Source organism: Podarcis filfolensis (assembly GCF_964270895.1).
Source record: "Podarcis filfolensis genome assembly, chromosome: 11".
Classification (NCBI taxonomy): domain Eukaryota; kingdom Metazoa; phylum Chordata; class Lepidosauria; order Squamata; family Lacertidae; genus Podarcis; species Podarcis filfolensis.
Genome location: NC_139613.1, coordinates 43175398 through 43186452, shown reverse-complemented (window position 1 = coordinate 43186452; position 11055 = coordinate 43175398). Strand labels below are relative to the sequence as shown.

Genomic DNA, 11055 nt, shown 5'->3' with positions numbered 1-11055 from the left:
GAGCCCTCAGCTATTCCACAGTCCCATCACACAATCATGTATTTCACTTCTGGCACCGTGCGTTGCCTTTAACATGAACTTCCAGATTCCGTGTAGTAATTTAGAAGATATATTTTATTAACAAGCAAACATCCATGTTGTACAACATCCATCAACTGAAAAGCCTGATAGGCTTAGCAGCACAGTAACAAATACCAGCATGGGGAGTGTGCATAAAAGAGGGATGCAGAATAGAAGGAGAAAGGAGGAGACGTGGAAATAGGGTGGTAGTCTGAGCGCAATGGAAAGTTGAAGGAAAGAGTTGGTAGGAAGCAGGGAGTGAAGAGGTTAATGGTGTGTGCGCACAGAATGGGACTGACAATAGGAGAGAAAAAAGCCTAGAAACGGGCGATCTGTGTGCAATGGTGAGTTGAGGAAAGTAGGGGCTGTAGGAAATAAAGAAGTGAACGTGAAAATGGGGGTGGCAAGGTAGAAGGAGGTATGGAAATGGGATTGAAGATGAAAGCTTCTGAAGAACAAGGGGGATGGTGGCTTCATAACTGGACAGACGGTGGAAAGGGTGTTTAGCAGTGTCAATTGGGGGGGGAGATATAGTGGGGCTGCAGAATAGAAGAAGGAAGTGGCTTCAGAAACTGGGCAGGGAAAGTGAAAAGGGAGTTTAATAGTTTCTTGAGTAGGAAGGAGAAGCTCTAGGGGGTTGATGTGGAAGGAGTATTTGGGGGGTTGGCAAGTTGAGCGAGCTGAGGTGCCCCCCTTAGTGCGTTTTAAAAGGCAAGAAAGCTGAAATTTTACAGATGTGTAGCCCGAAGTGTCCCACGTCACATAGCAAACTGACAACAATGGCTTCTTCTAGTTGCTAGTTCTTCATTTCAATTGATAAGGCTTGCTACAGTCCATCCATTTGAAATAAGCGTCAAGATATTCCTTGAGTTTCCTTTTACCTTTGTTTAGGCACGGGGTTATTTTTTTAGTTCATTCTGTCTTGTATGGCAATGTTCTGAGTAGAAATTTGACTCCACAGTAGACTGATTTGCACAGACACTATCGCAAGACTAAAACATGAAGTGGGAGCTCTATGCACAAAATATGTGCTCCTTTAAAAAAAAATGCTACTAAACAGTTACCAAAAACCACAGATATTTGGAAGAATTATCAAATGTCAGATGTCCATATTTCTTTGTAGCCACTTGACCATTTTAGTAACCGATTCTTTTCTTTCTTCATTTCTAGATTTTGCTTTCTGCAGCATCTCTGTAGGGGTTATTCTTTGTTCTGGTTCAAGGGTATTGTTAAGAAAAACCTGGACCTAAAATAATTAACGTTTATGGTAAATTGGCAGTTGTTATTCAAAGTATTGCATTTTCACTTCCACTCACTCTCTCTTTAATTATTTTTAAAAATCCTACAAACATTTCTGCCACCTCCAACCCTCATTTCCACCACCCTCCTCTGCACAGAATAACATTGGGGAAAAACACAGAAGACCAAAGAAAAGGAATTCACAGGACTCTTGTCCATTCTGGCTTTGGGGCAATTGAAGAGAAGATTCCAGTCCCTGCTGATATGGATCAGAGATGGGCAAAGGCTTCTAAGCAGCGGAACTACCTAAGAAACTCAGCTGCATTATTCTATCTATTCCACATGGTTTTTATATAAGTTGTTTTTTTTTTAAAGGGCTTAAATCCTTCATTTTCAGAGCGACTGTTCTATGTTGTGTCTGTTCTACTTACCACTTGAACCTCGAAGTCTGTACTGATAGAATTCATGAAAGCATATAATGGTTCAAAGGAGCACCTATAAAAGAAAGCATGTTTAGATGAGGTGGAGCGGCTGACAGAGTGGTGCAGAGCTAACAACTTGCTCATAAATACAAGGAAGACAAAGGAGCTTGTGGTGGACTTCAGGAGACAGAAGAGCAATATCCAGCCACTTTTGATTGATGGGGTCTGTGTGGAGAGGGTAACAACGTTCAGATTTTTGGGCATTGAATTACAAGAGGATCTGTCCTGGAGTGTCAACACAAGGGGGCTTGTGAAGAAGGCGCAGCAGAGACTGTACTTTTTGAGAATTCTAAGGAAAAACCATCTTCCGCAGAAACTGCTGCTTGCCTTCTATCACTGTGCCATTGAGAGCGTGCTCACTTATGGCTTATGTGTGTGGTACGGAAGCTGTACTACCCAGGACAGGATGGGGTTGTGCAGAGTTGTTAAGGCAGCAGAGAGCATTGTTGGCTGCCCACTTTCCACCTTAGAGCAGATTTATGCCACAAGGTGCCATAGGAAGGCACTGGACATAGTAAAAGATCCATCGCATCCTGGTCACTGTCTCTCGAGCTCCTGCCGTCGGGACGGAGATACAGGACGATGAAGACAAGAACGAGCCGTCTTAAGAACAGCTTCTTCTCCAGAGCGATCTCAGCCCTGAATGGGAAGCCTGGACTTTGAAAGTCATCTAATCTTCCTTGCTGTACTATACTGTATTGTTTTAATTAGTGTTTTTATGGAGCAGTCAAGTAATTTCATTGTCCCTGAGAGGGGGCAATGACAATAAAGATATTATTATTATTATTATTATTATTATTATTATTATTATAAAGAGAAAACATTTTGATAAAAATGTTGTGCGTGCCCCACTCGTCTGTTTTCACTCAAACATATTTTGCAAAAGTTTGACAGAACATTCATATGTATTACCAGAGTAAACAATTCACCTTGTTAAGGGAATGAATGTTCTATTACTTAACACCACGGACGTAGCCAAGGCGGGGCCCCCCTAAATCAAGTAAATAAAAATACTTAACTAACATACCTATTATATAAACGCGACCAATTTTCTGTTATGAATTTCCATGCTATCCAGTGGCCAGCCTCACTTTCTGCCACGTGTCTAATTACTTCTGATACAAGATCTGGTGAAATTACAGAATCGTTCAGGATATACTGCAAGAATCTATTCAAAATAAACATAAAAGTTATAATAAAGAAAACAATTTCCAAAACACTTCTAAGATGAGCACCAGACTTCCATCTTCATACATTTTACATTGTGGAGGGGAGACAAATAGGGCTTGGCGAGGAATCCAGTGAACTGGGATTGCAAAGTGGACACACCAGATCTTACTCCATTGCCTTGCTCCAACTCTCTTATGGATTTTTCTTTGAGACAGTCAGAGAGCTGCCCCTTTGTCCTCCTGGTTGCCTTTTAAAAACTAACCAGAGCTGCCTACAAGTGGCTAGCTAGCACACAGGGTTCCTGCCTCCAATGTATGTACATTCCAAATAATGTCATCATCAAGTTCTAATGCTCCCAGGGAGACTTTGCTAATACATTGCTTTGAATCTGCGCAGCAGAACTGCAACTTCCATCAAACTTGATCATTGGCCATGTTTGTTAGGGGTGGTGAGAGTTGAAGTTCAAGTAATAATAATAATAATAATAATTTATTTATACCCCACCCATCTGGCTGGGTTTCCCCAGCCACTCTGGGCGGCTTCCAACAAAACACTAAAATACAATAACCTATTAAACATTAAAAGCTTCCCTAAACAGGGCTGCCTTTAGATGTCTTCTAAAAGTTTGGTAGTTATTTTTCTCTTTGACATCTGGTCGGAGGGTGTTCCACAGGGCGGGTGCCACTGCCGAGAAGGCCCTCTGCCTGGTTCCCTGTAACTTGGCTTCTCGCAGCGAGGGAACCGCCAGAGGGCCGTCGGTGCTGGACCTCAGTGTCCGGGCAGAACGATGGAGGTGGAGACGCTCCTTCAGGTATACTGGACCGAGGCCGTTTAGGGCTTTAAAAGTCAGCACCAACACTTTTAATTGTGCTCAAAAACGTACTGGGAGCCAGTGTAGGTCTTTCAAGACCGGTGTTATATGGTCTCGCCAGCCACTCCCAGTCACCAGTCTAGCTGCCGCATTCTGGATTAGTTGTAGTTTCCGGGTCACCTTCAAAGGTAGCCCGGAAGTAACATTTGAGGGGCCAAAGATTCCCCACTTCTGAGATAAAGCATAATGGACAAGGAACATGAAGAACCTGCATGTGAATGCAAAATCTGACCAACCTGGTAGCTTTCTGTAAGCCTGCGATGACCAAGGATTCAGACTCGGATGCTGAACCTGAGGGATCCCAGCCTGCACAGGATTCCCCGCCTCCAGAACCAGCTGAGCCGGGGCTGGGGCATGAGCCTGAAGGGTCCTCACCTGTGCTGGATCCTCAGGTGCAGGCACCAGCTGAGTCTGCTCTGGCTCCTGAGGTGATGGAGGACCCATTGCCTGCAAGGTGCTCCACTCTCAGCTCCGTCAGAGGAAGCTGAGGTTGCCTCTGGGTCCGGTAACCCTCCAGTCTCTCCTGAGCTGCAGAGGCTCAGGGCAGAGAGGCAGAGGGAACTAAGTTCCCGCAGGAGGAGTGCTCACCTCTAGGCCAGGAGAGGCGAGTCACCAGAGGATTACGGGGGCAACGTTGTTGGTTGCCAGTTCCTGCATGAACCCTGCCCTGTTTTCCTGCCTGAGGTCCTGACCTGCCCTGGCTCCCTGCTTGCAAGCCTGTTCCTGACTTCACCCGGCTCCCTACCCTGTACCCAGCTTCAGCTACTACAGACTGCCTTCCCGTTGCACCTTTGACCACGGACCGGACTTGGACCTCGCCTCTCGAGTAACCCACGGGACCAGCACAAAGCCACTGGAATGTGTATTATTTGTCTTAAAGGAAGCCCCTGCTAAGCCTGACCTATCCAGAGAATCCTAAAAATTTTGTCTTCTTGCTCTAAATTTTTGTCTTATGACTGCAGAGGTGCAGCTGTGGACAATTTCTCTTAAAGTCGCAGGCACCTAAGATCACTTTGTTAATTAAAGATGGACTTTCTTAACTACACCACTCAGGCCCCTAGTTAACAGACAAACCACCAGTTCTGTTGTCTTATCCCCCCCCCCCCAGTGCTGAGAGTAATTCAACTTCCATCCAAAAATGTCCCGTTCAAGAAAAAAAATCCTTTGGGTTTATGTGTGATATCCCGCCAACCTGACAATCAAGGAGCAAGTTCTGAAGTGTTGCGGATGAAGGGAAGATTTCTGAGTGCACATTAGCTAACTTTATCCTGAGAAGAAGACTGCCTTCCTAACAAACTCTGCAAGATTGTGTGCTAGACTTGGACAGCAAGGGTTTGTGTTGGTTGTGTTGCTAGGCGTTTCACCCACATCAAGAGAGGGGAGCAACAGCTGTGGAGAGCTCATGGAATGGGTTGTGTAAAACAAAACAAAAAAGAGTAATGCTTTTCACACCATTTCTGTTGTTTGTCCTCAGTGCACCATTCAGTTACTAAGCATAAATTCACGATAACTGAACAGATAACCCAGCAAAAAACATAGTAGCAGTAGTAGTATTCTAAGGGATCACAAAATTCAGTAGTGAATTTCCCCTGTCCAGAGAAAAACTTGAATGAATAAGATGTATAATGTTACTAATTTTCAAACAAATCTGGAGTGGAGTCCCTAAAACATTTGAACACCACCTTGTATACCTCCTTCCAGCAACTCCTGGAGCCAAGCTGGTGCCAAATGTATTGCTCTGTTTTCCTTTGGACCACATCAGTGAGGCTGAGAATGGGGTCTTGTCACCTGGGCAGACCAGGACCTCCATACGGGCTTAAGCCCTGGAGAGGTCACTTCAGTGCTGTTAAAACAGCGGTTTGGCTTTACCGCCCCCCCCCCCACACCCAGGCATACTCCATTGTCTTTTGAGACAGACGGATGCCAACAACAAATTTGGCAAACATTTTTTAAATGGACTGAAACAGTAAGTTAATTACGGTCACCTTTGAAGTAACCATGGCTCACGGGTACAGCTCATGGCGAAGAGTAGGTGATAATTTCCTTGACTATCATTCCGCTTGTACATTTGCCATTCAAAGTCCCATTCTTTGTCACTACCCAGCTGAATACCAAAGCAATGAATGGCACTGCTAATAGAAACAGGAACCCTGCAAGAGAGAATATCACTTAGAACGGGCACCATGCAGTCCTCTGTTTCACAATTTAAAATAACCTATTGACATAATGAAATCTGTCACAATGGCTGATGGAATTTCACATCATACACTGTGGTTGAGACAAAAAGAATTTAGAGTTCTCCATTTCAAAAAATGAGAATTTGCTAATTGGAAGATTCACATTTGGGAATGCTATACTCTTTTCTGATAAAATGGAGTATTCCTATAAAAATATGACCTACATACAAAGAGGACAACATCATGAGAATAATTAAGCCAAGTTTGAAATTTTGTGTTTTCAAATATTTAACTTGAGAAATCTGAAAATCTTTCAAATCTTCAACTAAGAAACTTCTGTGAATATTTCAGAAATACGTTTACGATCTCTTTTTATTGAAAAGCTTTTGTTTTTATTGAAAAGCCTTTAGTATTTGTACTGTTTGTTAATTATGACAGAAAGCAGTCAATGGAGAAAACGATGAACATTACTTGGACTATTACAATTTCACTTATTTGTGCAGCAATATGCTGTTCAAAGAACAACTGAATTTCTTTAACCATAACTATCACTTTGCTAATATGAACTGATGTGTTACTGTATTGCCATGTGGGAAGCTAACTTCCACCCCTTGTTCACACTCTAATTGTGGCCCCTTCCAAATAAATCAACACCTAACACAAAGGAAAACCTACTCAGCCATTCTGTGTACTGAATAACCGTTTTTTTGATGAAGGGTTTTGTGAAAATTTCACTTGCTCCAATACACGACAGCCTGGATAGATCAGTTGGTTAGATCATGGTGCTGATGATAATGCCAAGGTTGCAGGTTCAATCCCCGTATGGGACAGCTGCATTGCAGGGGTGTTAGGGGTCCCTTCCAACTCTACAATTCTGTGGTTCTTTACTACCAAATATGTATCTGACCTGTCAGAAGGGGAAGAAAATCCTTTTTACTGAACCCCTGCGGAAATCATCCATAACCAGCTTGTATTTTCTCAGTCGTAAATTTGCAGACAGATATTACGCACCATACTCACTCAAAATTGGGGTCGTTCATCCACTTGGTGAAGATTTCGGAAGCTAGGTCTAAACAGTCACGGACCCCCAACCAACATGCAGTTTTTATAACGGTTCCTATGCCCCTTTTTGGAAGAAAGAACAAAATGTAAATGAATAAATAAAAGCAGACAGACAGAAAGACATATTAAATGTGTTGCATTCCCTCCCCCCTAAAAAAGGGGGGGGCGTTGATGTTAACTAATGCACCATCACTGGAGTCACCTGGAACTGCATCCTCTGCAGGCACCTTTGGGCACCTGAGTTTTTATGTGAGTTTATTTATAGGGAATGGCCGTGGCCCATTGGTAGAGCATCTGCTTTGAATTCAAGTACCAGTTTGCCAGCATCTCCAGGTAAGGCTAGGAAAGGTTACCTGTCTGAAACCCTGGAGAGTTGCTGCCAGTTACATGTATACAGTACATAGAGCTAAAGGTAAAGGTAAAGGTAAAGGTACCCCTGCCCGTTCGGGCCAGTCTTGCCAGACTCTAGGGTTGTGCGCTCATCTCACTCTATAGGCTGGGAGCCAGCGCTGTCCGCAGACACTTCCGGGTCACGTGGCCAGCGTGACAAGCTGCATCTGGCGAGCCAGCGCAGCACACGGAACGCCGTTTACCTTCCCGCTGGTAAGTGGTCCCTATTTATCTACTTGCACCCGGGGGTGCTTTTGAACTGCTAGGTTGGCAGGCGCTGGGACCGAACGACGGGAGCGCACCCCGCCGCGGGGATTCGAACCGCCGACCATGTGATCGGCAAGTCCTAGGCGCTGAAGTTTTACCCACAGCGCCACCCGCGTACATAGAGCTAGATAAACCAATAAGGCAGCTTTCTATGTTCCTATTGTCCAGTTTATCTGCTCTCATCGGGATTGCACAATCTGATTTCAGAAGTAGGGTGGGATTGATGAGTGAATAGTTCTGTTTCTGTGCATGGGCTTCAGCCAGGTGGCTTTTTAATTTCTTCCAAATTTGCAATTCTATGCCGTGGTTGAATAGATTCCCAGTCTATGTTCATTTGCTTGGATGACAGGGTGACTCAAACAACTAGCACTAAATTTACAAGACCGGGGACAGGATAGGGTGGAGGTGGGAAATCACAGAAGGATTTGTAGCTGTAACTAGCAGGGATTTTTTAAAGGAAAGGACAGTAATGAATTAGCAATGTTGCTACTTGCATTTTCTAAAGTTCTCAGCGCTGAACTTTCAAATTTAGGATTGTGAAGAGTATTACATAAAACAACAGATTTTACTCATTGGTTTTTGTTAGCCATTGCAATTTATGCATCATTTATAATTAAGCAGACCTTATTTCTCCTCTTCCATATATCATGTACAGTGTGCTAGAGACCCAGCATGGTGCAGCTGATAGACATAAACTGATGGCTTACCTTTATGTTGCACGTTCCATGATAAGGATACTGGTTTATTAAAAAAATTAAGGACTTACACAGTATAATATTCATCTTCCAGTACTTCAAAGCTCTGACGAAGGAGATTTGTATAATGATGACATATTGGTGAAATCCTTGTTAAGAAATATTTCTTTGGAGAAAAGAAAAAGATGTAACATATAGATGAACTCTACTTTTATTACGTTTCTTCTAATACAAACAGCACACTCTTTTCATATCTACTCAGAAGTCCCAATGAAATAAATTTTCTTTTTGTCCCAGGTAAGTGTATATAGGGACTGCACGCAGCCTTAAGTAGATAACCACAGTACCTTAACCTAGGTTTTCATTTTAGCATTCTCGTTTTCCTCCTCCAATATTTATTTTATTATTATTTCCTTTGTCTACATGTGATAGAAAGCCTGTTTGGACAAGGATATTTCCCCCATGTGTTCTGTACAATATTTAGCGTTTTAGACACTGAATGGCAATAACAACGATTATAGCAGAGATTATTATATCTAATTTATATTAAAATATGGCCCTGCAATGTCAAAAAAATTATTTCACTGACATAATAACAGAACATACTGCTGCTGCTTGTGTGAATGTTTTTTCTACTTAGAATGAGGATGGAAATAACACATAATTCCTAAGTGGACAGCAAGACATATAGCTAACTCTTTGGACATTACATTAATGGCCACTTTTCTGCATGCATTCAAATGGGGAAATGTCACCAGCAAGTATCTGTACTCATTGTAAAAATAAGCACCCTAAATTTCAGAATTTAGATACCTTTAAAACTGGGTATAATTCATAATCCCTCTGAATGAGCCCCCAACTCTCAACTTCTAGATGATGCAGTACCGATTCCCACACTAAGGTATCATCTTCCTTTTCAAGGTACTTAGTTAAATATAGTGGAGTATCATACTCAGTATAACCAGACCTATATTAAAAGAAATCATATTTAAGCAATGCATACAAGCAGCTATGTACATATGTGTATGCGTGTTTTCATTATTAGACAACGATTACAAGCAAATAAATGGTCTGCTCTTGAAATACTTTAAAGAGAGCTCAAAAAAGAATATTCTGCTAGGGCAGGGGTCAGCAACCTTTTTCAGCCATGGGCCAGTCCAACGTCCCTCAGACCATGTGGTGGGCCGGACTATATGGGGGGGGGGGGGATGAACGAATTCCTATGCCCCATCAATAACCCAGAGATGCATTTTAAATAAAAGCACACATTCTACTCATGTAAAAATACCAGGCAGGCCCCACAAATAACCCAGAGATGAATTTTAAATAAAAGGACACATTCTACTCATGTAAAAACACGCTGATTCCTGGACCGTCTGTGGGCCGGATTGAGAAGGCGACTGGGCCGCATCCAGCCTGCGGGCCTTAGGTTGCCTACCCCTGTGCTAGGGGAATGCTGGGTTGTTTACAAGCTGAAGTGTCTCCATTCAGAAATGATATGCAAAGAGTCCTTTACATGAAAGCAGATTCTACTGAAATCCACGGAACTTGCTTCCATGCAAAGGCCATGATCCGGCGAATGTGAAGCCGTGATTCAAAGTGGGGCCATTTGCACATATGTGGCTTCACAGTTGTCAGTTATAGGAAGTGAAAGTTTAAAAAGCTTCAATGGGCAACCAGAGCTGAGAAAATCCTCAGGCCCCGAGGTCTATGGGTGGTTTCCAGGGAATGAGTGCTCACACCTCCCTTTGTGGGCGCCCTTTGCGGGACCGCATACAGCACCCCCGGGGCCACGTGGGACTCACCAGCTGGGGGTTCCCGCCAAACCCCACTTAACCTATCTGCATCGTGCGGAGGCGGGGCCAGTTGCATAAATAGGAGGCAGAGCCAGCAGCAACCATGCAGTTGGCTCCAGAGCTTCACCCACCCACCCCTCCCTTTGCTTAATGCTTGTTTGCTGGTTAACCATTTTCCTTCCTGTTCAGTGGGTGCTGCTATGGTCTTTTGATGGTTGCTGTTGAAGAGCTGGGAAGGAATTTCCCTGCATTGGCAGGTTTTGCCTTCCCCGTAGCAATTGTCACAACTTTGGCGGTTTGAGGCCTTGGGCGGAATCCTTTGGTCCATCTTCCCTAAATGGGGGGGGGAGTGGTGACACACACACACCCGCAATGAAGATTCCAGGGTCCCCTCTTAAAGGGGTTTATGAAAAGGGAGTCACTGGCCACACATTGAAAGATTGTCAATGAACTCCCCTGCGTTGAGCAGATATGGGGTGGGCTGCCTGCGTACACAAGCGTCTTGCAGTGCACCTTCCTATATTCCATTCACCCTGAGGAGCCCCAGTTCCACCGGCTGGGGGCTGGGAGGGATACACACCCGATGCCTAAGCCAAGGTCTTCCTGCATCTGAAAGGTTTAATAAAGTTGTGGCCAATTTTTAATTCCCTAACACGTTGTCACAAGTCATTATTCCTTCTGGTGGTCTCTTGGAGTTAGGGGGTCTCCACCTGGGCACGCAATGTTATTTTAGCTTGAATCCAAGTGAAATCAATCAGATTCAAGCACAATCTTAAATTGCTACGGAACTTAAGTGACAGGAATGCAATGGGAGAAACTTTGGGCAGAAGCAGCTTCCCACATGAA

General features: G+C 43.7%; 1 protein-coding gene across 1 annotated transcript in view; it reads right to left on the bottom strand.

Moving 5' to 3' along the window:
* Positions 1–96: 96 nt before the first annotated feature.
* The window catches only part of LVRN (laeverin), a 41267-nt gene continuing 30308 nt past the window's right edge, over positions 97–11055 (bottom strand). The window contains exons 14-20 of the mRNA XM_083576665.1: positions 9227–9380; positions 8485–8579; positions 7020–7124; positions 5808–5972; positions 2809–2949; positions 1731–1794; positions 97–1306 (exon numbers count right to left, since the gene is read on the bottom strand). Of these exons, the coding sequence (XP_083432791.1) occupies positions 1160–1306; positions 1731–1794; positions 2809–2949; positions 5808–5972; positions 7020–7124; positions 8485–8579; positions 9227–9380 (871 nt within the window). The 3' untranslated portion in view covers positions 97–1159. The remainder of the gene's footprint in view (positions 1307–1730; positions 1795–2808; positions 2950–5807; positions 5973–7019; positions 7125–8484; positions 8580–9226; positions 9381–11055) is intronic.